The sequence below is a fragment of the Pagrus pagrus genome, assembly GCF_965226575.1.
Source record: "Pagrus pagrus genome assembly, chromosome: 21".
Classification (NCBI taxonomy): Eukaryota; Metazoa; Chordata; class Actinopteri; order Spariformes; family Sparidae; genus Pagrus; species Pagrus pagrus.
In genome coordinates this window covers 13,707,874-13,734,857 of record NC_140208.1, presented here as the reverse complement: position 1 = coordinate 13,734,857, position 26,984 = coordinate 13,707,874, and the positions used below count along the sequence as shown (strand labels likewise).

At 39.3% G+C, this 26,984-nt stretch overlaps 1 protein-coding gene across 1 annotated transcript; it reads right to left on the bottom strand.

The window, feature by feature from the left end:
• Nucleotides 1–1,430: 1,430 nt before the first annotated feature.
• Nucleotides 1,431–25,895, bottom strand: LOC311250204 (transmembrane protease serine 9; the record flags this gene model as incomplete). Its single annotated transcript, XM_084341780.1, has 21 exons — nucleotides 1,431–1,793; nucleotides 2,038–2,186; nucleotides 2,548–2,816; nucleotides 3,307–3,537; nucleotides 3,625–3,639; nucleotides 8,257–8,297; nucleotides 8,608–8,690; nucleotides 9,147–9,442; nucleotides 10,171–10,354; nucleotides 13,437–13,491; nucleotides 13,814–14,086; nucleotides 14,331–14,479; nucleotides 15,098–15,366; nucleotides 17,474–17,707; nucleotides 17,792–17,806; nucleotides 21,050–21,411; nucleotides 21,665–21,813; nucleotides 21,902–22,170; nucleotides 23,136–23,304; nucleotides 23,472–23,486; nucleotides 25,841–25,895. 21 exons carry the CDS (start codon nucleotides 25,893–25,895, stop codon nucleotides 1,431–1,433), a joined length of 3,645 nt encoding a protein of 1,214 aa, XP_084197906.1.
• Between the last annotated feature and the right edge of the window lie 1,089 nt (nucleotides 25,896–26,984).

The following is a 26,984-nucleotide window of genomic DNA, read 5'->3' as shown; positions in this document are numbered from 1 at the left end:
CCTCCAGTGATGTCACTCAGTGGCATGCACAGCTAAGTTGCATTGTGTGTAACGTAGGCACCATTTTTTAAAAAGCAGACCAATGATCTATCATTGCGCTCCTATTGGACTCATTATGGGCAGTTTAAAAACAAATAATCAAAACTGAAACAGCAGAACCAGAGATATAAAATTTTCATTCAAGGCTGTCTTCTTCCTTTTCAAAAACAGGAAGCATACATAACCCACCATAACATTTAGCCAGAGTGGCATCAGTGGCAGCATTTTTTCAGATTACATGCAGCTTCCTCTTGAGCTACAAAAGGCTTTATTTCTACTTGTGATTGAGACTTTTTTTTTTTCTGTAACCACTGTATGTAATGCCAAGTCATTAGTTACTTTATCAGTACCAGCAGAACCTTGTATTGTAAAGTGTATTGTGGTACTGATAAGAGATGGATGGCTTTATAATTTTAGCTATAAAAGTGACTGGCATTTCAAAGAAGATGTTTGTGTTAAATCAAGTTTGTTTTACACCAAATTAGGCCAGTAGGAATAAAAGGGAAGTGCAAAAAAGGTTCATCATCATAGTTTATTTTCTACCATTAATCAGCCTTCAGTAACTTCAAATAAATAACCACCATCAAACTCCTAGGAACCAAACACTGAGATACAGAAGAACAAAGCTCTTATTCTTTGGTAAAAAGTAGTTTATTCTTTAGATTGCAGAAAGTACAAAAGAAATGTGGAATACAAAGGGTCTGGATTCAGAATTCAGACTAGCAACAATTTTCCTGGCATCATCTTTTACACCTCCCAGTCCCCTTCCTTGCTCAGCTCCACCTGAGGGGATGGGACGATGCCTTGGTCAATAATCAAACTACAAAATCTTTGATTGGTATGACTTGAGAAATGTGTCATTACAAATATTGACTAAAAAAAACATTTATAATTACCTTATAATAAAAGATTCACTACTATTTCACAATAAACAACACAGAGTACAACCTGCACTGGTGGCGCATCCGGACGGGTTGGCCTCTACTTTGATTCATGATTCATTTATCCTTCTTAGTAGCTATCAGTGTCATTGTCTAGCCTGTTAAGCCAGTTGCTTTATTTCAACCTAGCTAGCAAGCTAATACAAATGAAACGTCTTCACACAAAGAAAAAGAACCTGCCTACACTTTAACTTACTCACCTTGATAAGGGTCTCACAATGATACACTCTTTGATACAATAACAACCAAAGGTCAAAGACTTACTTCCTGATTCTCAGAGCTTCATATTTTCTTTGATTAAAATAAAATAATAACAATTTCTTCCACAATCATCATGATGTTATACATCAGTATAATTTGAAACTTCATAAATTATTAGATTAAATTATTCAGAAGACAATCAAGACAATGCAACAGAAGAAGTTTAGAGTTTCTTAGTGCAGAACTGTGCTATATAGCTAAGACGTGCTGCAGGAACACTGTCACTGAGATGACAATGACCGTAAGCTCAGTTGTAGCGGTTGATGCTGTGGAGGGTGGAGTGGTTGCATTTCCTGGAGCCGATGTGGTTGCATTTCCAGAGCCTGTGCTGCGACATGCAAAGCTGCTGTCTGGGTCAGTGCCAGTGGAGTCGAATGTCACAAAGTTGACATTCGCTCCCGCCACTTGACCCAGGATCCAATCCTGGAACTCAGACACTCGGGCATAGACCTCAGGGAAACCAGCCAGGGCACAAGGTACTCCAAAACTGGTAATGCCAGCCTGGACCCAACTTGTGCCTTGTTTGCATTGCAGAGGTCCACCTGAGTCACCCTGCAAGAGGAGAGACAAACCACCATGAGTGAATGGATACTGCGGGTAATGTACAGGATGAGACTTGAGTAGACTTATCTAGCCTCACCTGGTACATTCTCACTGACAAAAATATTTTAAAAGCACTAATATGAAAGTTATATATTACGGTGGGGAAATTGGTGAAGAAGGAAAGAGGATGGAACAAAGTATCTTATGAGAAGACAGGATGTCAAATGCAACAATAACGGTTTAATATATTTACCTGACATGCTCCTTTGTTCTCTTGACCCGCACAAATCATTTTGTCAGTGATGTTTGCCTCTCGTACACGGATGTAATTGCAAGTGCACTGCTTGTTTCCAACAACAGGAATCTGAACCTCCTGCAGTGGAGTCGAGGCGGGCAAGGACTCTGTGGAAAAGAAAGTGGGCTATGAAATCAGTGGACACACTGAGTTAGAGATAGTGGCTCTGTATGCTGTACTAGTCGCAGTGGAGCTAAATGCTAACGTCAATATAAGTTAGCATTCCAACATTTGTTAAAGCTGCTGTAAGTGACATATTTTAATTAAAATAAGTGTTGAAAAGCTCTATATTCCAACGGTAATCACTCTAATAGAGTGTTTGGTCAGTGACCCATGTCTCTCTTCCCCCCTGCTCATAAAAAGTACACTGTTGTCATTTTTTAATTATTTTGTCATAACCTGAGGTTTTGGACGAATCAAAGCTTTGACTTGGTAATAGCACTATATAAAAGCCTGCAGGATACTCACCATCCTTTCCAAGCCTGCCCCAGCCAGTAGCCCAGCAGGAAGTGGAGTTGTAGAACTGGCTGGAGTTACTCGCCAGGCAGATGGGTCTGATGAAGTTAGTGAAACTGACAGGGCTGCTGAGCCTCATTAGGGCAATATCATTGTTATACAAGGTGTTGTTGTAGTCAGGATGGACGATGATCTGGGACAGCGTGCGGCTCACCTCATTATCATTTGGGCCACTCTGAGTCTCTCTTCCAAGGTAGAGGGTCCATGCTCTTGGTGAGTTGCTGGATAAAAAGAATACAGATAGCAAACGCATAAAAAATATTTCCAGGAAGATATTTATTTTTTTAGACAATTGTTATGACAAACATAACAAGATATGCAAAGGAAAGTTTTGTTGGTACAAAGAAGGGAGGCCTGTGACAAAAGTCAGCAAATCGACTTGATCATGGTGGGAGGTGTCAAGGCGCTGCAACGTTACTGACTTGTGAAATTAGTGCTCTGCCATTTGCCCTTTGAGATGAGGTCAATGTCCTGAATGTCAAATACTGTAGATGTTACTTTCAGATCATTGAAACTTTAGGCGGTGGCAGACATGCTGACTACAGGTTTTCCCCCAGTTAAGACAACCCTTGTAAATTTCATTGTACACATTATGTGTCCCTTTTGTACCGTTATGTTTTCTTTAAATCAATCCATCTCGGTTTAGAAAGGATTGTTACTGTATTTTGAGTTTAAATTTTTGAGCACACGAAATGAAACTGTTTCTCTTACTTTAAGATGCAGTGGGCTGCTGTCATCACCCACTGGTCACTGATGAGGGTCCCTCCACAGATGTGACTCCTCACAATATTGAGGTGCAGGCTGACCTGCCAGGGCCATGACCCAGCCGGGGCATTGTCACCACCCACTATCCTCGTGTTCAGAGGTGCTGTTCCACAATCTGACAGAGCATAGACAACCATGTGTAAGTACAAATAAATAAAGGTTGGTTCATTTGTAGCTCTGTTTATTCACAGTCATTCATGGTTATTGTTCTTTCAGTGCATCGCCGCAGCATTTATGGAATATATGAAATATGACTGTGCTTACCCTGAGCCCTTGACCCTGTAGAAAAGAGATGGAAAGAGTGAATCTCATCTGTTTGCCTCAATGTGTTACATTGTTAGACCCAGCAAACTTTGCAGTAAAGGTATTAGTAGTGTAGTATCTATGTGTAGCTTCAGACACAAGGTGGCGCTAGAGCTCCATCTGCTTCCTCTAATGGACTAGAGCACTTAGTAAAAAGGCCTCAGACCTTTCCCAAGGAAACAGGATGAGAGAGGGGGAGTGACATGCAGCAAAGGGCCACAGGTCTGACTGGGCGCCCCTAGAAGATATGTTTCACTATTACACATCACAGTACAGTCTGATTATTCTGCCCCAGTAGCGGATCATATCAACAAGAGGACACTTATCCAAGTACGCTTGGGAATATTAACAACAATGAAAAAAACATTTCCTGCATTTTAGATGATTAATTTCAGTTGTATTTGACTGTAATTTAGGTGTGTGTTGTGGTTAGATTAGCTTTTGATATTTTCAATAGTAACACGTCATTGTGTCCACAATATAAAAAGAGAAGATTTCTTTTGATCCCTGACAGCTGAAAAAGAGCTAAAAGTTTTAAATGTTGAAAAGCTTAAAATATCAGAAACAGTTGAAAATTTTGCTTAACGCAACAACTAAATGGTAATGTCGGCTAATTATCTACTTAGGCTGCTGTTATAATGATGGACCAGGTGTGTTGACAGAGGTCACACTGCAGACACTACCCAGTGTTGTGTGTAAACACCAGAAAGAAAAATACTGCAGGTCTTTTTGCAGGAGACATGTATTTCCATACATGCCTCCTGTACAGTGTCATCATTATATTTCAATGAGCCTTTGGTGAGTTATGAACATAATAACATTTAAACAAGTATAGCTGTGGTCCAGTTCTCACACAAATAAGAAATATTCAACACCTGTTAAGTAGGCTACTGTTTCTGTTTGTTTATTTAATTTTATTTAATTTTATTTAAGTTTATTTTATTGAATAGCGTAAACTCAAATTATATCAACATGTTTCTGCAAGAGGCAAGCTATCAATAGCTTGAAACAGTTACTAAGCAACCACTCTACAACACACCTCTCAATAGTTTACAAGCATTTCAATGTTGATAATTATCACTTATGTGAAATCATTAATTGATAGATCTATACAATACAGCATTTCTGCAACAAACCCAGTCTCAATTAACCTTATATTCACATCATATTTAGAGTTGTTTCTCTTCTCTTTTTAGAAGAAAAGGAAACTTTAGACAGATATTTCACCATAATATAATCAAATACAACACCACTTCTAAATAAATCAGCAAAAATGACCGTAAAGTTGGATCAAAATTTCAACACTGATGAACTAATTATAGGGTTTATTATTATAAAATGACAGAATTATTGATTTGTAACAGATAACAAACTGCTAAGTCAGTATAAAAGCTCACCTTGCCTAGTGAGGGCTGTATACATCAGGAGCATCCATACAGTCCAGGCTGTCATACTGTACTGTCTTTAACCTTTTGCCTTCAGGTAAACGCAGACACTCTCTCTGATTTAGCTTTTTGCTTTGTCACTTCTCCGTCACTCACCTGCTCTATTTAAAGCATTCACACCCTAATAAAAAACCTGTTTTTCTTAATACCTCAGACGGGCCTTCGCCTGCATGTCAAACTTGGCAAACATGCCTTTTGATGAGGAAGAACTCCATTTTTGATGAAACTGCAATCATCTGCATTGATTAGATCACTGGAGGAAATACAGTTATGTCAGTGGTTCACTGATTCATATGTACAGAGTATGTAAGTAATCTGTGAAAGACGACTCACTCGTCCATCACCTCTCCAGATAGGCATTAAAACTGTCTTTCCATGGAGTGCAATTCATTTTGTAATTGCGACTAATAAATGGTTAAAGTGGATGCGTCGATGCCTACAAAGGACTATATACAGTAGCACGTCATGACAGAATGGTGGACCTCATAACAAAGGACATATTCAAACATTTCCCATCCTGTTGAATCAGGCGTTAGCGTGTTGCTCAGCTAATGTGGCTACTCTTAGGATACTGATGTTGGACAATGTAATATTCAGGGACAAGTCTCATTTGATGCCAACTGAAAATAAGTAATAGGTTTGATGCCTGTTACATTTTTTTCATGTTGAATTATTGCAGTGCTAGCTCAGTTAGCGTTATCTTTATTTTCGTATGAAGCCTGTTTTGCAGCAGGATCCTTAATTGGTTTAGAGGCGGTTCTTGTACATGTTTGTTGCAGCTGTGTGTAAATTAACTTGATAGACATGCCCTGAAGATTAGGATATAGTTATGCATAAAAAAGAAATGGTCAAACTACAGGAATTTGTTTGCTTGGCAACCATGTGGAACCTGATTAGCACTTAGCTTGCTAACACCATATTCTTTGTATAACACAGTTGTAACGTTAGTGGCCTGTTGGGCAGTGATGCCGAGGCTAATACGGATCATCCTCCTTCGCCAACATGTGGTGATGTTTTTGATTAAGGAAGCAGTCCTCGTAGTGATGTTTACGGTAGAACTGCAGCTAACTGGAAGCTAAAAACACCAGGAAAGCTGACCAGAGACACACTGAATGTTGTTGGCTCAGGCCTGTGTGAGCTGACCAATGAGAGTTGACTTTTTCAGCAAGGGGGGCCTGAAGTTGGAGTGGGCTAAATTAAAGTATTTCTGATAAAGGTGAATTCTATGCTGCAACTATAAGAAATGAATAATGTGTTTTTTGAACATTAAAGCAAGTAAATATATTCTGGTAGACACAATATGAACCTGAGAATGAGCATAATATGTCTGCTTTAGTGGATTATACTTACTCAAGGACGGACCAAACACAAATGTCTTAGCTTGCAAACCTTTGTAAATGACATATTTATTATATTTACTCTTTGCTTCCTGAATAGTCCCAGTGTAAGCAAAGGACCTGGTGACTGCTACAGAAGACAGCTCCTTCACTCAGATCTCACATTTACATAAAAAACACCCTTCCTGCTCTTGCGGTTGTCATTGCTGCTTTGGCCTGAAATACCAGTCAAAGCGTTGATGACAAGCATCCACCTCCATGTTACCACAAACATTTAAAAGCATTCAACCTAGAATAGTCAAGTCCACGCCCACCCCTGGACCATTCTGACCATCCTGTTACTGCCAAGATATAGGCCACAACTGAAAACAGGTGTCTGGAATAACGAAGCAACTGAAACATTAAGGGGTTGTTTTGAACTGACTATCTATCTATCTATCTATCTATCTATCTATCTATCTATCTCTTTTGCTTGAAATTAATGTAAAAATCTTCCACGCAAAATGTCTCACTTTTCAGGCTGCTCATTTTTCTGAAGTAATTCTTAATGATGATTACCACAACTTTCATATGAAGCATAAAAATTACAGGTTATGGTTTTACAGGGGCTTATGTGCTGGACTCTTGGCCGGGAGCAGTAACTCTTGCCGTCACCAAGGGATTGTCAGGAAACCAACAAAGATTTCAGGAAGGATGTTGTTGACTTTGAGCTTGCCGTTTCTCCCTGTTTTGTACAAAGCATCATTTTTACTGGACGAATATGACAGACTATTTCTTTAATATATAATTTACCTGTGTATCAGCTCTGTTTATATCTAGTGTACTCAAACTAAGACAATGACTTTCTTGTTGCATGAGCTAATTAGTCTTTTGTTTGTTTTAATACTAACTGAATCATGACACCAGGAAGCAAGTGAAGGTGAATTTCCCGGTAAGCAAGTCTAACCAATCATTAACCCACAATAAAGACCATTTTACCACACCTTCAATTAAAAGGACACACTTGAAACAACAGGCAGAGTAAATTCCTGCTGTCTGACTCATCTGTTGAATACACAACAGTTTTTACACATTTTTTCCCCCTAAAAATCATATAATTTGGCCGGTGTTGCCACCAATTGCCACAATATATTTATTATGTAATATCTGAACAAATAGCTGTCGATCAAAAGTCCACGCTAGGATGACACGCTCATTTCAAGGACTAGTGTGTGTAACACTTCAGGCTTGTACACCTTAAAAGGATAAATGGTAAACAGACTACATTTACAAAGCGCTTCATATTCTCTTTGATATCAGAGGGACATCTTGGTTATAACTGATTTTTTAGGAGACACAATTTTCGTTAACACTTTCATCATACAACCTCAGTCATTATCATCATGATGTTATACATCGGTGTAATTTGAAACTTCATAAATTACTAGATTCAGTGATTCAGAAGACAAACAAGACAATGCAACAGAAGAAGTTTAGAGCTTCTTAGTGCAGAACTGTGCTATATAGCTAAGACGTGCTGCAGGAACACTGTCACTGAGATGACAATGACCGTAAGCTCAGTTGTAGCGGTTGATGCTGTGGAGGATGGAGTGGTTGCAATTCCTGGAGCCGATGTTCCAGAGCCTGTACTGTTACATACAAAGCTGCTGTCTGGGTCAGTGCCAGTGGAGGTGAATGTCACAAAGCTAACATTCGCTCCCGCCACATGACCCAGGATCCAATCCTGGAACTCAGACACTCGGGCATAGACCTCAGGGAAACCAGCCAGGGCACAAGGTATTCCAAAACTGGTAATGCCAGCCTGGACCCACCTTGTGCCTTGTTTGCATTGGAGAGGTCCACCTGAGTCACCCTGCAAGAGGAGAGACAAACCACCATGAGTGAATGGATACTGCGGGTAATGTACAGGATGAGACTTGAGTAGACTTATCTAGCCTCACCTGGTACATTCTCACTGCCAAAAATATTTTAATAGCACAAATATGAAAGTTATGTATTACGGTGGGGAAATTGGTGAAGAAGGAAAGAGGATGGAACAAAGTATCTTATGAGAAGACAGGATGTCAAATGCAACAATAACGGTTTAATATATTTACCGAACATGCTCCTTTGTTCTCTTGCCCCCCACAAATCATTTGGTCAGTGATTTTTGCATCTCGTACAGGGATGTAGTTGCAACTGCACTGCTTGTTTCCAACAACAGGAATCTGAACCTCCTGCAGTGGAGTCGAGGCGGGCAAGGACTCTGTGGAAGAGAAAGTAGGCTATGAAATTAGCGGCACACTGAGATAGAGATAGTGACTCTGTATGCTGTACTAGTCACAGTGGAGCTAAATGTTAACGTCAATATAAGTTAGCATTCCAACATTTGTTAAAGCTGCTGTAAGTGACATGTTTTTATGAAGTGTTGAAAAGCTCTATATTCCAACAGTAATCACCCTAATAGAGTGTTTGTTCAGTGACCCATGTCTCTCCTCCCCCTGCTCATGCAGTCAAAGAGAAAACAAATTTCTGGTATCCCTGCCCACTTTATCCAATCAGGACAGAGAACACCAGCAGCTTTAAACAGCACTCAACATAAAGTACACTTGAGGTGGACCAGATTGTCATTTTTTATTATTTTGTCATAACCTGAGGTTTTGGACGAATCAAAGCTTTGACTTGATAATAGCACTAGATTAAAAGCCTGCAGGATACTCACCATCCTTTCCAAGATTGCCCCAGCCAGTAGCCCAGCAGGAAGTGGAGCTGTAGAACTGGCTGGAGTTACTCGCCAGGCAGATGGGTCTGATGTAGTCAGTGAAACTGACAGGGCTGCTGAGCCTCATTAGGGCAATATCGTTGTTCAACAAGGTGTTGTTGTAGTCAGGATGGACGATGATCTGGGACAGTGCACGGTTCACCTCATGAACGTTCGGGCCGCTCTGAGTCTCTCTTCCCAGGTAGATGGTCCATGCACTAGGTGACTTTCTGGATAAAAGCATAATGAAGGCGAATTAAATCAGCCAATGCAGATTACAGCCTTGTGTTGCATGATACCCCAACCTGTCTCCATCTTTTACCTACCAAACACATTGAGTAGGATATTTTCTGAAATTGTCAAATCGTTCATTTGGCCGATGCATACTGGAGAACATTGAGTACAAGTTTGCTATATTGTAGCTAAGATTCCTTAGATTAGCTAAGATAATTCAATGATCACATTCTCCTTGAGTGAAGGGCACATAAGATGAACAATATGTGTGGCAGGACATCGGAGCATGTTTTACAGGGTCCGTGATATGTGGGTTTATGCATGTTTGTATTCATCATTTTGCATCATGTTTTAGATTAATTGCTGAGTGTTTCCAACTCGACTGTTTCCTTTATGACCTTTTAATCTTTTATTCAGCGTGCATTCCCCAGATTGTTGTGCTTTATAGTTTGTGTTATTGCATGCTGTAGTGTGTTTTTTCCGACTTTGGAGCAAATAAAAAATACATTTAAAAACATAATTCACAGTGGTGAGTCGGGTTACTTCTGTATATTAAAATCTCAACATATGCAAATGCTCTCTTGTACCCCACTCTCAGGTTCAGATCTCTGCTTTTTATCAAAAAAGATCAATCCATCTCGGGTTTAGAAAGGATTGTTACTGTATTTTGAGTACAAATGCTTTGAACCTGTGAAGGCTTCTAATTTGTAAGCACAGGAAATTAAACAAGAGCTGATTGAGTTTCTCTTACTTTAAGATGCAGTGGGCTGCTGTCATCACCCACTGGTCACTGATGAGTGTCCCTCCACAGATGTGAGTCCTCACAGTATTGAGGTGCAGGCTGACCTGCCAGGGCCATGACCCAGCCGGGGCATTCTCACCACCCACTATCCTCGTGTTCAGAGGTGCCGTTCCACAATCAGCTTGAAATGAGACTGTCCGATAAACAACATACATCGATTAAATGTTACGGTTGCAAAAATGCAAATGCAAAAGAAACAAAAAGGGAGCTTTATTTTCAAAGCCTGTAGTTGAAGTGGCCGGATTGGTCTTGATCCCAAGACCCTTTTTTGAAGGTCTCGGTCTTATCTTGGACTATAGTACACATACTATATACAGTATATATTAGAACCCAACTAATGCACGATTTTGGAGGCCAATATATATACACAAATTATTTTGCAATGATCCGTCAAATGTGGTTATCAAACACTTGTGACAAAGATATGTAACGGAGGCAGAATGTTTTACAGTTTAACAATAAACTTTATCGTCTAAAATGACATCAGGGCACTGAAACAGTAAACTTCACTGGAAGTTTAACAATTAGACATCACTTTTCTGCTTTGTTTTACCTAAACTACAATTTAATTATTTGGCCAAAGTTAACGTGTGTTACTGACCCACTTATGTCTGATCAACAAGAGATTTTATTGCTGTTATCGTGCAGACTATGAACTCATATCCAGGTTGAATCATTAATAGTAGTTTGAATAAGACGTAAGACGATAACCTCATTATCGCCATATTAATACTAATATTTGAGCTATAATTTTCCCTTCTGTTCTAACCACTGCGCCACCATAGCCCACATGTAATGTGTTTTTAATCAAGCAAGAGACAAGTCATTATCCATTACTCCTTTACAAAAGCTGATGCATTGGAAACAGTTACTAAGTAATGACCTGATGACCTCACAATAGTCGATAGGCATTTCATTTTTTGATTATTATCCACGATTATCACTATTGTAAAATCCATTATTGATAGCGCTGTACAATACAGTTGTTTTTTTACTCTCTGGAAAAGAAGACTTTTGACAGACGTTTCAACATAACACAATCAAGTCCAACACCAACACTAACTCCTCAAGAATAAGCATAAGGTTGGATCAAACCCTCTCTAACACAAACTAAAACAAAATATGAGGTTGTTGAAAAGACAGAATAATGGATTTGTAATAGATGATAAACTGTTTAGTCAATGTTTAAGCTCACCTTGCCCAGTGAGGGCTATACACATCAGGAGTATCCACACAGTCCGGCCTGCCATACTGTACTGTCCTTAAAATTGTGCCTTCAGGTAAGCGCAGAGATTCTTTCTGATGTGGCTTCCTGCTTTGTCCGTCCTCAGTCACTGATCTACACTATTGACAGCATACACTCCCTACTAAAACCCGGTCATATTGCTACACCAGGCAAACATTAATCCACCAACCCATAAAAGCTCACGTGTTGTGCCTGGAAAGGGTCATTTGTCTCAATAAAAAGATGTTCAATCATGTAGGGATATCAATGTAAAGCGTGCCTTTTGATGAGGGCGAGGACGTTTGAAGCTCTAAGTTTTGCAATGTTTCATTGTTTCACTGTTTATTTTGTAGGTTAGCCTGTTGAATTTGGAAAATTTGGCTAATGTGGCTACTCCGACGCACAGCCTGGGGTGATGGGGTTTTTTTTTTTTTTTGTTTTTTGGGTTTTTTTTTCTTATTTATTCCGAATATGCAAATAGTACAAGGTGCCCTGATTGCTAATAAACAAATTCTTTGCACAACATAATACAGAAATGAAAATTTGAGGAAGCAAAATAATAATAAAACACATAAAAGAAGAAGTGAATGACATATTCGAAAAGGAGTGAGAAGAAGCATAGCTTTTTAGCTCTCATCCCTTTGTCTAGATAAAATAACATATATATATATATATATATATATATATATATATATATATATATACACACACACATACACCCATACACTTACATATATACACACGCATATACATACATACATACACATATTCACATAGGCTTCTCTACCTCTCATCACCATGCCATATCAATTAATAGATGATAATCACCAATAATCATTAATGATCATTATCAATTGTACCCGCTAAACAACATATTTTTGTACATTTTCTTGAACTGGTTGATATTTGGACTTTGCTTGAGTTCCTCACTTAGATTGTTCCATAGCTTGACACCGGAAATAGATATACAGAAACTTTTCAAGGTTGTTCGTATGTTCAAGATTTTGAAGTTATGTTCCCCTCTTAAATGATAACCTCCCTCCCGATTCCTAAATACATTTTTGGATTTTTCTGGTAATTGTCTGTTTTTTGCCTTATACATGATGATTGGTGTTTGATATGATACAATGTCAGTGAATTTCAGTAGTTTTAATTGTATAAAAAGTGGATTTGTATGTTCCAAGTAGTTGACCGATGTTGGACTGATGTAATATTGAGGGATAGTCAAGGGATGTGTGATTCACTGACTGTACAAAATAGTGGACATGGCCACCGTGATGTCACCCATAGCTCAATGTCAGTGACAATGGATGATGCTATCTTGGCAGTACCTGAGTCCGCCTAACTCCTGACTAGTCAAAAATGGGCAAAGAGGTGGAGCGTGTGTGGAGCTGAAACTGAGTTAAATAAGCCCACCTAGCTGAAAGCTACCAAGCTGGCTAAGGCTAATGAGCTATCTGTGTTGTGCACACATAAAGATGAGCACATTTGGCTTAGGTTATTCGATCGCAGGATCATTTGTGTTGTGACCTTCAGAGCTCACCAGCTCCTGCAGCTGTCTGCACAGTCAATGCTAACAGGTTGCTCGTTAATCCAATTTTTAAACTAACTGCTTGCAACAGTCTCTGTACTTTTCAGGTTGCTCAGGAAGTAATTCTTAATGACGATAGATGAGCAGATGGATAGAACTCTCAGTAAATCATAAAACTGACCTGTTATGGTTTTACAGGGGCTTTTGTGCTGTACTTTGTCTTGGACAGGAGCAGTAAAACTTGCCGTCTCCTGCTCCCTGATGTGTATTAGCATAATAAATTCAATGTGTCACCACTGTAGGATAAAAATTTATTCTTAAGTATATAAATCATATATGTGTTTGTCATATTTCTGATTATCAAGCACAACATCCAGTAGTGTTATAAATGCACATTTACTACATGGTTTTCCTGCTCAGAAGAAGAATGTTCTGAGGGTCTGGGTTCAGAATGCAGACCTGCAACAATTTTCATGTCATCATCTCTTAAACCTCTCAGTCCTCGATACTGTAACTGACGGTCAAAAATCAAACACTTTCTCTTAGACAAATACACTTTTTGTTACATTGACAACCAAGCGCTTCATATTCTCTTTGATATTAGAGGGACATCTTGGTTCTAACTGATTTTTTGGGAGACGCAATTTTCGTTAACACTTTCTTCATACAATCTCAGTTATTATCATCATGATGCTATACATAAATATCATTGGAAACTTGATAAACGATTAGATGAAATGATTCAAAAGACAAACATAACAGAATAAGACTTAGAGAGGTTGTTAGCACAAAAAACTGTTCTACTGAGCTAAAATATGCTGCAGGAACACTGTCACTGAGATGACAACGACGGTAAGCTCAGTTGGAGTGGTTGCAGCGTCTGTGCTGCGACACACAAAGCTGCTGTCTGGGTCAGTGCCAGTGGAGTTGAATGTCACAAAGTTAACATTCGCTCCCGCCACTTGACCCACGATCCAATCCTGGAACTCAGACACTCGGGCATAGACCTCAGGGAAACCAGCCACAGCACAAGGTACTCCAAAACTGGTAATGCCAGCCTGGACCCACCTTGTGCCTTGTTTGCATTGCAGAGGTCCACCTGAGTCACCCTGCAAGAGGAGAGACAAACCACCATAAGTGAATGGATACTGCTGGTAATGTACAGGATGAGACTTGAGTAGACTTATCTAGCCTCACCTGGTACATTCTCACTGACAAAAATATTTTAATAGCACAAATATGAAAGTTATATATTACGGTGGGGAAATTGGTGAAGAAGGAAAGAGGATGGAACAAAGTATCTTATGAGAACACAGGATGTCAAGTGCAACAATAACGGTTTAATATATTTACCTGACATGCTCCTCTGTTCTCTTGACCTGCACAAATCATTTGGTCAGTGATGTTTGCATCTTGTTCAGGGATGTAGTTGCAAGTGCACTGCTTGTTTCCAATGACAGGAATCTGAACCTCCTGCAGTGGAGTCGAGGCGGGCAAGGACTCTGTGGAAGAGAAAGTGGGGTATGAAATCAGCGGACACACTGAGATAGAGATAGTGACTCTGTATGCTGTACTAGTCACAGTGGAGCTAAATGCTAACGTCAGTATGTTAACATGCACCAAACGGCGACTTCTATCCCATGTATTTCGAACATTTGTTAAAGCTGCTGTAAGTGACATATTTTCATTCAAATAAGTGTTGAAAAGCTCTATTTTCCAACAGTAATCACTCTAATAGATTGTTTGGTCAGTGACCCATGTCTCTCCTCCCCCTGCTCATGCAGTAAAAGAGAAAACAAATTTCTGGTATCCCTGCCCACTTTATCCAATCAGGACAGAGAACTCCATAAAGAGGCCGTCCTGTCTGCTCACAAACTTGCAGAGAGAAGGATCCTCCTGTTTGCTGCTCTGTCTGCCGAATATGGCTGTGTGTTCATGTGACAGGAAGTTAGCTCAAATGACAACATTGCTTAAAGCCGCTTTAAACAGCACTCAACATAAAGTACACTTGAGGCAGATCGGAATGTCATTTTTTATTATTTTGTCATAACCTGAGGTTTTTGGCGAATCAAAGCTTTGACTTGGTAATAGCACTATATAAAAGCCTGCAGGATACTCACCATTCTTTCCAAGATTGCCCCAGCCAGTAGCCCAGCAGGAAGTGGAGTTGTAGAACTGGCTGGAGTTACTCGCCAGGCAGATGGGTCTGATGAAGTTAGTGAAACTGACAGGGCTGCTGAGCCTCATTAGGGCAATATCGTTGTTAAACAAGGTGTTGTTGTAGTCAGGATGGACGATGAGCTGGGAGAGCGTGCGGCTCACCTCATTAACATTTGGGCCGCTCTGAGTCTCTCTTCCAAGGTAGAGAGTCCATGCACTAGTTGAGTTGCTGGATAAAAAGAAAACAGATAACACACGCATAAAAAATATTTTCAGGAAGATATTTTTTTCTTTAGACAATTGTTATGACAAACATAACAAGATATGCAATCTCCTGAAACGTGAGAGTGAAAGGAAAGGTTTGTTGTGTAGGAGATACACTACTAATGAATTTAATTTATTAATCACTTGAGATTAATAAAGCACTCGTGAATGGGGGCACCACCTCCGTTCTTTTATCTCTTTGACTAATCCGGAGGAAATTAATCAAATTCGATGAGAGGAGGTTAACTTGAATCAATATCAATCAATTCTAATCAATTTCAGATCAATTTATTCAATCTCATTACTGAAGTAGTGACTTCTGGACACAGTGACCATTGGTTCTCCACATTAAAACAAACCTCCACAGACAACGACATAAGGTTAAATATATTTATTTGGCTAAATAGTTTCGAGTAAACAAATCAAAAGGCAAATTGAACAGATGACAAGATTAACAGGTAACAGAAAAGATGGATTATGGATGAAATATGTGCGGATGGTGAAATTGCAGCCGGTGAAACAATTAAATATTAAGAGAATAATTTAATGCCTGAAAAATATAAAAGTGACAAAAATAACGCGCTAGCAACTTCTCTTAAGAGTGAGGTCTTGAAGAGAGTAGTGTGTAAAATCAAAGCAAAGAGCTTAAAGCTTAAAGTGAAGTGTAACTAGAAGAGTGAAGAGAGAGTGTGTTGAGAGAGAGTGTGTTGCTGTGTTGTCCAGTCTGATAGCAGGCGTGACTCAAGGGCTGCCAACGTTCTCACTATTGAGAAGATAACAGGTCTAAAACTCACATAAACTAGCTAAAACTAAACTAACATTTTAATATTTCAAATTGTGTTTCAGCTTTCCCAGAATGTCACCATGGCTTAATGTGGACTGTCTCAAACACAAATCGCATGAATCATTAAACATTAACATTCAAAAATAATAATACTTGTTTAAACATTTAAACACACTTGATTACTGTAGAAATAATTACTTACACATACACACTTACACTAGCCTGATGCTATTATAACAGGGAATATACTTTGACTGGTAACATGCACAAATGAGTTAGAGAAAGTCTTTTCAAACTTGTCTAAATCTCACCAGGGCTCATCACTGGAGAGCGCTGTGGCTCCATGGAATACCGGTCATTTTCACATATTTAAATTATCTGTCAATTTTCATCACAGAGAAATGAAATTAATATTAATTTTATGAACTCTGTTTCCTGATTAATAACATGTTAATTTCCAGAAGATTAGGTTCTGGCTTAATAGTTATTCTAACTTTGTTAAAATCTGGAGGGGAGAAGAAGTCTCTACCCCAGGAATGTAAAAGGGAGTTAAGTCATAAATCACCATGCTGTGTGTGTTAAGTGTTATCTCATCCAAAAAGGATGAGAGGAGGAAAAAGGGGGGAAGTGGAGTCTGGGTGTGTGTGTATGTGTCAATTAAATAGGAGAGAACAAAATGATAGCAGTTTTTAGTCTCACTTACAGATATAAATAATGTAGTTAGTACAAAGAAAGGAGGCCTGTGACAAAAGTCAGCAAAGTGACTTGATCATGGTGGAAGGTGTCGCTGCAACGTTATTGACTTGTGAAATTAGCTTTTGAATTAAAATTCAATGACTTTCTCAAGTTGAAAAAAATATCTTTTAGATTGACAGGCATCATAAGTCTTGCGTCTCATGTCTTTACGTCTCTTCCAGAAGCCTCACAGAGCTTTTACATCGAAGTGCTCTGCCCTTTGCTCATTCTCAGAAGTCTGCTAGGCTTTGAAAGGACACATGTGACCACAGTGATGTGATAATGTCACTGTAGGATGTGTTAGGAGATGTGGTAAATGTCCTGAATGTCAAATACTGTAGATGTTACTTTCAGATCATTGAAATTTGAGGCGGAGGCTGACTACAGGTTTTCCCCCAGTTAAGACAACCCTTGTAAATTTCATTGTACACATTATGTGTCCCTTTTGTACCGTTATGTTTTCTTTAAATCAATCCATCTCGGTTTAGAAAGGATTGTTACTGTATTTTGAGTTTAAATTTTTGAGCACACAAAATCAAACCGTTTCTCTTACATTAAGATGCAGTGGGCTGCTGTCATCACCCACTGGTCACTGATGAGGGTCCCTCCACAGATGTGACTCCTCACAATATTGAGGTGCAGGCTGACCTGCCAGGGCCATGACCCAGCCGGGGCATTGTCACCACCCACTATCCTCGTGTTCAGAGGTGCTGTTCCACAATCTGACAGAGCATAGACAACCATGTGTAAGTACAAATAAATGAAGGTAGGTTCATTTGTAGCTCTGTTTATTCACAGTCATTCATGGTTATTGTTCTTTCAGTGCATCGTCGCAGCATTTATGGAATATATGAAATATGACTGTGCTTACCCTGAGCCCTTGACCCTGTAGAAAAGAGATGGAAAGAGTGAATCTCATCTGTTTGCCTCAATGTGTGTTTCATTGTTAGACCCAGCAAACTTTGCAGTAAAAGTATTAGTAGTGTAGTATCTATGTGTAGCTTCAGACACAAGGTGGCGCTAGAGCTCCATCTCCTTCCTCTAATGGACTAGAGCACTTAGTAAAAAGGCCTCAGACCTTTCCCAAGGAAACAGGATGAGAGAGGGGGAGTGACATGCAGCAAAGGGCCACAGGTCTGACTGGGCGCCCCTAGAAGATATGTTTCACTATTACACATCACAGTACAGTCTGATTATTCTGCCCCAGTAGCGGATCATATCAACAAGAGGACACTTATCCAAGTACGCTTGGGAATATTAACAACAATGAAAAAAACATTTCCTGCATTTTAGATGATTAATTTCAGTTGTATTTGACTAATTTAGGTGTGTGTTGTGGTTAGATTAGCTTTTGATATTTTCAATAGTAACACGTCATTGTGTCCACAATATAAAAAGAGAAGTTTTCTTTTGATCCCTGACAGCTGAAAAAGAGCTAAAAGTTTTAAATGTTGAAAAGCTTAAAATATCAGAAACAGTTGAAAATTTTGCTTAACGCAACAACTAAATGGTAATGTCGGCTAATTATCTACTTAGGCTGCTGTTATAATGATGGACCAGGTGTGTTGACAGAGGTCACACTGCAGACACTACCCAGTGTTGTGTGTAAACACTAGAAAGAAAAATACTGCAGGTCTTTTTGCAGGAGACATGTATTTCCATACATGCCTCCTGCACAGTATCATCATTATATTTCAAAGAACCTTTGGTGAGTTATGAACATAATAACATTTAAACAAGTATAGCTGTGGTCCAGTTCTCACACCAATAAGAAAGATTTAACACCTGTTAAGTAGGCTACTGTTTCTGTTTGTTTATTTAATTTGATTTAATTTGATTTAATGTGATTTTATTGAATAGCGTAAACTCAAATTGTATCAACATGTTTCTGCAAGAGGCAAACAGTTACTAAGCAACCACTCTACAACACACCTCTCAATAGTTTACAAGCATCTCAATGTTGATAATTATCACTTATGTGAAATCATTAATTGATAGATCTATACAATACAGTATTTCTGCAACAAACCCAGTCTCAATTAACCTTATATTCACATCATATTTAGAGTTGTTTCTCTACTCTTTGGAAAAGAAAAGGAAACTTTAGACGGATATTTCAACATAATATAATCAAATACAACACCACTTCTAAATAAATCAGCAAAAATGAACATAAAGTTGGATCAAAATGTCAACACTGATTAACTAAATATACGGTTTATTGTTATTAAATGAGAGAATTATTGATTTGTAACAGATAACAAACTGCTAAGTCAGTATAAAAGCTCACCTTGCCCAGTGAGGGCTGTATACATCAGGAGCATCCATACAGTCCAGGCTGTCATACTGTACTGTCTTCAACCTTTTGCCTTCAGGTAAACGCAGACACTCTCTCTGATTTAGCTTTTTGCTTTGTCACTTCTCAGTCACTCACCTGCTCTATTTAAAGCATTCACACCTGAATAAAAACCTGTTTTTCTTAATACCTCAGGCGGGCATTCACCTGCATGTCAAACTTGGCAGACATGCCTTTTGATGAGGAAGAACTCCATTTTTGATGAAACTGTGATCATCTGCATTGATTAGATCACTGGAGGAAATACAGTTACGTCAGTGGTTCACTGATTCATATGTACAGAGTATCTAAGTAATCTGTGGAAGACAACTCACTCGTCCATCACCTCTCCAGATAGGCATTAAAACTGTTAAGCAAGCAGTCCTCGTAGTGATATTTACAGTAGAAGTGCAGCTAACTGGAAGCTAAAAACACCAGTAGAGCTGACCAGAGACACACTGAATGTAGTTGGCTCAGGCCTGTGTGAGCTGACCAATGAGAGTTGACTTTTTTGGGAAGGGGGCCTGAAGTTGGAATAAATAATGTGTTTTTTGAACATTAAAGTAAGTAAATATATTCTGGTAGACACCTTAAATGAAAATATGAACCTGAAAATGAGCATAATATGTCTCCTTTAGTGAATTATAGTTACTCATCGACATGGACGGACCAAACACAAATGTCTTAGCCTGCAAACCTTTGTCAATGGCGTATTTAAACTTTGCCTCCTGAATAGTCCCAGTGTAAGCTCAGTTGGAGTGGTTGCAGAGCCTGTGCTGTGACACACAAAGCTGCTGTCTGGGTTGGTGCAAGTGGAAGTGAATAATTTAAGTGCAATGCAAAACATTTGTGTCGTCATGGTTTATTTCCTTCATTTGATCAGCGTTCAGTAACTTTAAAAAAAATAACCACTATCAGGCTCATAGGAACCGAACATTGAGATACAAAAGAACGAAACTCTGCTTCTTTAGTAAAAAATAGTTAATTCTTTGGATTGCAGGAAGTACAAAGGAAATCTGGATTCAGAATGCAGATCAGAAAAAATGCTCCTCATCATCCTTTAAACCTCCCGGTCCCCCGTACTATACTTGATGGTCAAAAATCATACATTAACATTAAATTGATCATACTGAACAACAAGTGCTTCATATTGTCTTTGATATTCATGAAACACATCTAGGTTATGAACTGATTTTTAACAAGACACAATTTCCTTGAACACTGTTATCATACAATCTTGATAAGATTAGTATATGTGCTGTATCGTAGGCAACTGGACTCAAAGGAATGAGAACAATGTAAACATCTTGGCCGGAGAAGACAGATGGTTTGAAAGAGGAGTAAAGGAATCCATCTATGTCAAACTGGAACGACCATCTTTGAACAGAGGAGGTGGCCTAAGACATTACTTGTCACCCACCTACAATGCTGTACTGAGTTCTCTCCCCAGACAGCTCGACAACCATTCACACCTGGGCTCACCTAGCCTTAGCAACACACATGAAGGACCAACGACCCACAAGTGGCCCTAACGACTCTGAAACTCAGAGCTCACGCGTGTCCTTAACGACTCTGTAAGAACACTCCTTAAAAGGAGTTTAAAAGCCTGCCAGCTCTTCTCCAGCTCATAAGAACTGAAGCAGCCTCTTGGATGAGAGGTGAAACGAACTTCAAGAAACTGAAACAAGTCCAGTTGCCTACGATACAGCACCTAGATTCACCATGACCTTAATGACTGAGAACCTTCATTAACATGTTGATAAGATTAGATTAAATAAAATTCAAAAGTCAAACATAATATGAAACAATGAAAAGATGACAAATGCAAGTGCAGTGGTAAAGGTTGATGCTGTGGAGGAGGGAGTGGTTGCATTTCCCACTGTGGTTGCATTTCCTGGAGCCGATGTGGTTGCATTTCCTGCAGAGCCTGTGCTGCGACACACAAAGCTGCTGTCTGGGTCGGTGCCAGTAGAGGTGAATGTCACAAAGTTAACGTTTGCCCCCGCCACTTGACCCAGGATCCAATCCTGGAACTCAGACACTCGGGCGTAGACCTCAGGGAAACCAGCCAGGGCACAAGGCACTCCAAAACTGGTAATGCCAGCCTGGATCCACCTTGTGCCTTGTTTGCATTGCAGAGGTCCACCTGAGTCACCCTGCAAGAGGAGAGACAAAACACAAACAGTTCATTGATACTGCTAGTAACTGGTTCAGAATAAGACTGGAGTAGCATTATCTAGCCTAGCTCTAAATATACAGTTGGTGGTTGAATTGGTAAAGAAAGGCATAGGACGAAATAACGTAACATTTTTTTCTGATGTTTTCAGACTGTCAAAGAAGGAATAAAATAAAATAAAATTAGTCAGTTCTGCAACTTCAAATACAAAGATAATGGTTTATTATATTTACCTGACATGCTCCTTTGTTCTCTTGCCCTGCACAAATCATTTTGTCAGTGATGTTTGCCTCTGGTGCTGGGATGTAGTTGCAAGTGCACTGCTTGTTTCCAATGACAGGAATCTGAACCTCCTGCAGTGGAGTTGAGGCTGGCAAGGACTCTATAGGAGAGATTTTGCAATTTTTAATCGGACAATCAAAGCTTTGACTTGGTAATAGCACTAGATTAAAAGCCTGCAGGATACTCACCATCCTTTCCAAGCCTGCCCCAGCCAGTAGCCCAGCAGGAAGTGGAGTTGTAGAACTGGCTGGAGTTACTCGCCAGGCAGATGGGTCTGATGAAGTTAGTGAAACTGACAGGGCTGCTGAGCCTCATTAGGGCAATATCGTTGTTAAACAAGGTGTTGTTGTAGTCAGGATGGACGATGAGCTGGGACAGCGTGCGGCTCACCTCATTAACATTTGGGCCACTCTGAGTCTCTCTTCCAAGGTAGAGGGTCCATGCACTAGGTGAGTTGCTGGATAAAAGAATAAAAACATTTGATCACTCAGCAAATGCAGATTACAGTCTTGATAAACAATGAGTGTGGTTAGACATCCAAGCCATCACTGGAATTCAGCTGAACTTCCAGTAAAACCACTGGGCCAATCTGATAAAAAGGATTGCATGCTTGCTTACACAGCTAGCCTGTTGGCCGTAACTGGTCTGCCTTACCATTTTTGCCAGTATAGTATGTATTAACAAGTTGGACAAGTCACCAAAAGGTTTTGTCAAATATCAGCGCTGTTCCTGGGGGCTTGTTCAGAATATGAATTGAATTCTCACCTCCGAATCTTAACTGCTGAGCTACTATTACTCTACTACATCCGTGTCCTGTCAACTCTACAGTAATGTTACCTACGCCACTAACTTAATCGTGCATTTCATCACTTCAGAAGTCGTGGCTGGGGATGACTTCACACCTGAGTCGACTGTGTTCCAGTTGGAAAACCTGTTCTTGTCAGGTTCAGCATTTTAAGTCATTTTTTAGAATAACCATGCATTATGTCCATTCAAACACCAAAGCAACATGTCCAGAAAGACTGATTTATGACAGGCAAATAAGACAGAAGTGCTAACAAACAGTTTATTCTACAGATTTCATGACCGTTGATGCACCAAACAGCCATCTTGGACTTTGAGGCTGGGATTGCCGAGTTGGAAATCCAACTTCAAGGGGAATTGCAGTTGAAATTGTTGACTTAAAGATTCGGACTTTCCAGTTCAAATAGAACACACTATTAGTGATCCCAGTTCTTTTTAAGCCTTACTTCACTTTTACAGTTAGATTTGTACATATCTTTAACACTAATTTTTCATCCTTAAGTCAGTTAGCAGTTAATTTTTGAACACACATGCCTCGAACCGGTGGAGGCATGTCATTTTTGCAAGAGAGAAATTTAAGACCAGCAAATGAAACAGGAGCTGAAGAGTTCCTCTTACATTAAAATGCAGTGGGCTGCTGTCATCACCCACTGGTCACTGATGAGTGTCCCTCCACAGATGTGACTCCCCGCAATATTGAGGTGCAAGCTGACCTGCCAGGGCCATGAACCGGCTGCAGCATTCTCACCACCCACTATCCTCGTGTTCAGAGGTGCCGATCCACAATCTGACAGAGCATAGACAACCATGTGTAAGTACTTTTACAGGAAAGGTAAGGCTGATTCATGTGTTCATTTGTAGCTCTATTTATTCAAAGTTCAAAATTCTTACAGAGCATTGCCTGAGCATTTACATAAACAAGAGCATTTGTAGGACATATGAAAGGTGACTTACCCTGTGCCTTTGACCCTGTAGGAAAGAGAGATGGGAAAAGTTACATTACATAAAAGTTACATTTATATGCCTCAGTGTGTGTTGTACGACCCAGCAAAACCTTCCAGTAGAGGTATTAATGGTGTGGATGTGTGTAACTACAGACACAAAGTGGCGCTAGAGCTCCACCTGCTTCCTCTAACTCCTGCTGAGGCCTGTGATGGGCTGTACATACAGTGCTGTGCAAAAGTCATATTCTATTTATTATTTTGGTATACATTTACTTGGTCAGTTAAAATAGCCTCAGGCTTTTTCAAAGTACTGCCTATCACTTCAATATTTTGGATTGGTACGTTAGGAAACAGATGCAACACAAATGAAACAAGTTTCACTCAGTGTGGAGGTTGAGTAGATTTCTGCTCTGCAAACAATAAGCTGATAAAACAAGGTGTGCTTCAGTGTATGAGGTATGTTGTACTATTACACTATTGCGATTTGGTGTTGTTGTTTTCTTGTCATATCCTGGATGCTGCTATTTTGACCCTGTCCTCATTTGTAAAAGAGATTTTAATCTCAAAGTGACTCACCAGTTTATTAAAGCAACATTATGTAACTTTTTACCTAAAAATAACAAAATCATTTTGATGGTTCAGTGTCTTGCAATAGAGTGAATGGTGTTCTCCGCGTCCCATCACTTGTTTCTGCACTATGTAACTTCAGTGAGAGGGTAGGATCACAGCGTTGCATACATGTTTACTTCAACATACAAGTTTTCAACACATTTCATTGTTATGATGTAATGAGTTTTGTTTGTAGTTAGCACCTACATTACCTCTGACAAATTGGCACAGATCTGGGATTTGTACTTACGACAGTGGTGCTGCATTAAGAAACTGTGGGGGCCGCCCTTCTTTTAAATAGTCATACATCAAGTTTTTTGTTTTTTTTATCCCTAAGCCAGAAGGCTAAACATCACTATGTTGTTGGACCAGGTGCACTGACAGGTGTGGTCAGTAAATGCAGTCATGTCATTGCTCTTTGTCAACTCAGTGTAGGCTTTTGTACCTCTTCCTCACACTTCTTTTGGGACTCATCTTTCTTGTTGATACCATAACATTCAGTAAGCAGTTACAGTATGAAATTCAGATAGTTGATTGTTGTGTCTTTTTCCTAGGTCATCAACCACCTGGGAATGAGACCCAACAATCAATATTCTTCTTCAGAATCGCTGACACCAAAGCATAGTAGACCTATAAAAAATAATAAAAAATTAGGAAGAAAGGCTGTCCCCATTTTTACTTAAGTGAAAGACTTTACAGATTGATAAAGTGGATATTAAGGGACTCCTGTGGTACTTCTGTGTTGTGCTGGAAGCTGGTCATTAGTTTTGGTTAGCAAACACCATTTCTAAACTAAAGTTAGCTACAACTGCTCGAGAATGTGTATAAAGTCACATCCTTTGGACTGTCCACAGACCAGCAGCATTAAACAACTCAAACAAATCGTCCACAGGCTTATATAGGCAACCAAGAGAGACAAGGAGGGTCTCATTTTTCACGTCACGTTACAATCCGCTCGCATATGGCCCATGAAAAGGTGACTAATTCATGCAAATTACTACAAATTGTTACAAAAAACTCCCTCAAGTACAGAAATCTCAATGTGGGTTCTAATTTTCTGTCAGTAGGCTAGTAAAAGAAAGGTCCCCGTCATATCAATTCATAAAACATTTTTGAAAACATTGAGAATCCGTAAATTTGTATATATTTATTGGCTGTGACTATGTCCAATATTGATGTATCTTGGTCATTACAGGGAAAACTTCTTTCTGCGTCAGAATATTCAAAGATTAGCCAAAGAATAGCTGACCTGGTAGGTTCTTGAATTGTATAAATCCCAGTTTATTTAGATTATTACATTATTATCATATATGTACATGTAACGTGTTTTGAATTGTGCAATTCATTATCCCAGACTCCTTTACAATAGCTGACGCCCTTGAAACAGTTACTAAGTAACCACTTGACAACACACCTCCCCATAGCTTACAGGCATTTCATTATTGATAATTACCACTATTGTAAAATCATTAGTTGATATCTCTGTACAATACAGCACTCCTACATAACCCCGGTCTATATGAATCTTCTATTCACATCATATTTAGTGTTGTTTCTGTACTATAAGGAAAAGAAAAGGAGACTTGAGACAGACATGTCAACTTAATATAATCAAGTACAACTCCACCACTAAATAATTCCTCATACATGACCATAAAGTTGGATCAAAACTTCGCTGACAATAATAACAGAAACTAAATATAAGGTTTAAAGAGAGAACGTGTTGGTTTGTAATAGATAATAAACTGGTAAGTCAGTATAAAAGCTCACCTTGCTCAGTGAGGGCTGTACACATCAGGAGCATCCACACAGTCCAGGCTGCCATACTGTACTGTCTCTAACTTTTTGCCTTCACACAGCACAGAGATGGTTTCTGATATAGCATTTTGCTACGTCACTCCTCAGCCAGTCTTCCGCACTTTAGCATATATAGACCTACTCAAACCTGTTTGTCTTGATACCCCTGACGTACAATAACCCACCGACCAACAAAAGCCCACATGCAGTGGCTCAAAAGAGTTATTATTATTATAATCTATTATTGTCATTCATATATACCATCAGAAAAATCTTAATTGTGTGCAGTGGTGGTACTTGAGCTACAGTATACTGCTCTCTACGTCTTCCCTAAAAGGTTCAGTGATGTTTAATTTGGTTTCTGGATATCCACTGAAGGTGTTTCCCCCTCTTATGTTTATTTAATTAATTAATGGATTATAGTTATTGAAAAAGCCATGTGTCAGCATGATTAACAGTCACAACAGCGTCAGCTGATATTGTTTACACTGTGTGTGTCATCATGGACACGAAATGTGGTCCTGGAGGCCCCTTTTAAATACCACAGACACAGTTCTGAGAACTTCATGTTCTTATTTCTGTCTTCCTTGTCTGTCGGTGTGTCAATGAGTTGAAGGCAACACGCACGCCACTTGCTTTTTTATGGTGCAAAGAATTAAATCCCTAAATCAATCCAATTAATTTTTATTTCTCACAAAAGGTGTCTTGAGAAAGGTCTTTGTGACAGAAACGTTGACCTTTTTTAAATGGGTGTGGGAAGTACTATTTTTCATTGTAATTGTCGGTCTGTGGACAGATTTCTGTCAGGTGACAGGCCGTGACCCGCTGTTAGCCAAGAGTGGCCTGGCACACTGTGTTTAACTCAACCTTTAGCCTAAAGAAGGAAAATTCCAACACACCTTTCTGCCAAGCGTTAAATGAGCAGATTGATACCAGTCTCAAATACATCTGGTGAACATGAAGCTACGATCAAGCAGCCGGTTAGCTTAGCTTAGCAGAAATTTCATAAAATCCTCTAAATTTGGCAAAAATAACACATTAAATGTTCTTTGTTTAATCTGTACAAAACCCAAGGTTTATTAATATCACATTGGGGTTTTACAGGGGATTATGCGCT